At 61.7% G+C, this 541-nt stretch overlaps 1 protein-coding gene across 1 annotated transcript in view; it reads left to right on the top strand.

The window, feature by feature from the left end:
• The window catches only part of LOC104465004 (uncharacterized protein C10orf12-like), a 16,433-nt gene that overhangs the window by 12,934 nt on the left and 2,958 nt on the right, over nucleotides 1-541 (top strand). The window contains exon 3 of the mRNA XM_010077893.1: nucleotides 5-311. Within this exon, the coding sequence (XP_010076195.1) occupies nucleotides 5-311 (307 nt within the window). The remainder of the gene's footprint in view (nucleotides 1-4; nucleotides 312-541) is intronic.

The raw sequence follows: 541 nt of genomic DNA, 5'->3' as shown, positions 1-541 counted from the left end.
CAAGAAGGCATCAGGGCTGAGGATCAATGACTATGACAACCAGTGCGACGTGGTCTACATCAGCCAGCCCATCACCGAGTGCCATTTCGAGAGCCAGCGGTCAGTGTCATCCCGCAAGACGGCAAGGAAGAGCACGCGGGGGTACTACTTTAATGGAGAGTGCTGCGAGCTCCCGACTGTCCGCACACTGGTGAAGAGCTCCCGGGTGGAGGAGAGGGGGAGCAGTCCGGCCCTGCGAACAGAGAACCTCGTAAGCACTAAGCCACCCCTGGTGCTCTCGGTGGGAGGGTCTGCTGGGGCAGGACGGGAAGGTGAGAAAAGGGTTTCCCTTAGGCTCCTGGGTAAAGGGGCACCAACCAGCCGAGAAATGAATGAGAGAGCTGAGCTGGGCTCTGTGCAGCCCCGGGATACCCGGGCGCTGCGCTCGAGGGAAGCTGCCCTGGCCATGCCCTTCTTCTCCCTCTCTGCTCCACCCAGTCCCCAGAAGGAGGACAGCTTGCTTTACTGACACCTCCCCCGGGCCCCCCCGGCCGAAAGAGAC

Source organism: Pterocles gutturalis, unplaced genomic scaffold, assembly GCF_000699245.1.
Source record: "Pterocles gutturalis isolate BGI_N339 unplaced genomic scaffold, ASM69924v1 scaffold11573, whole genome shotgun sequence".
NCBI lineage: Eukaryota > Metazoa > Chordata > Aves > Pterocliformes > Pteroclidae > Pterocles > Pterocles gutturalis.
This window is presented reverse-complemented; position numbering and strand designations above follow the sequence as displayed.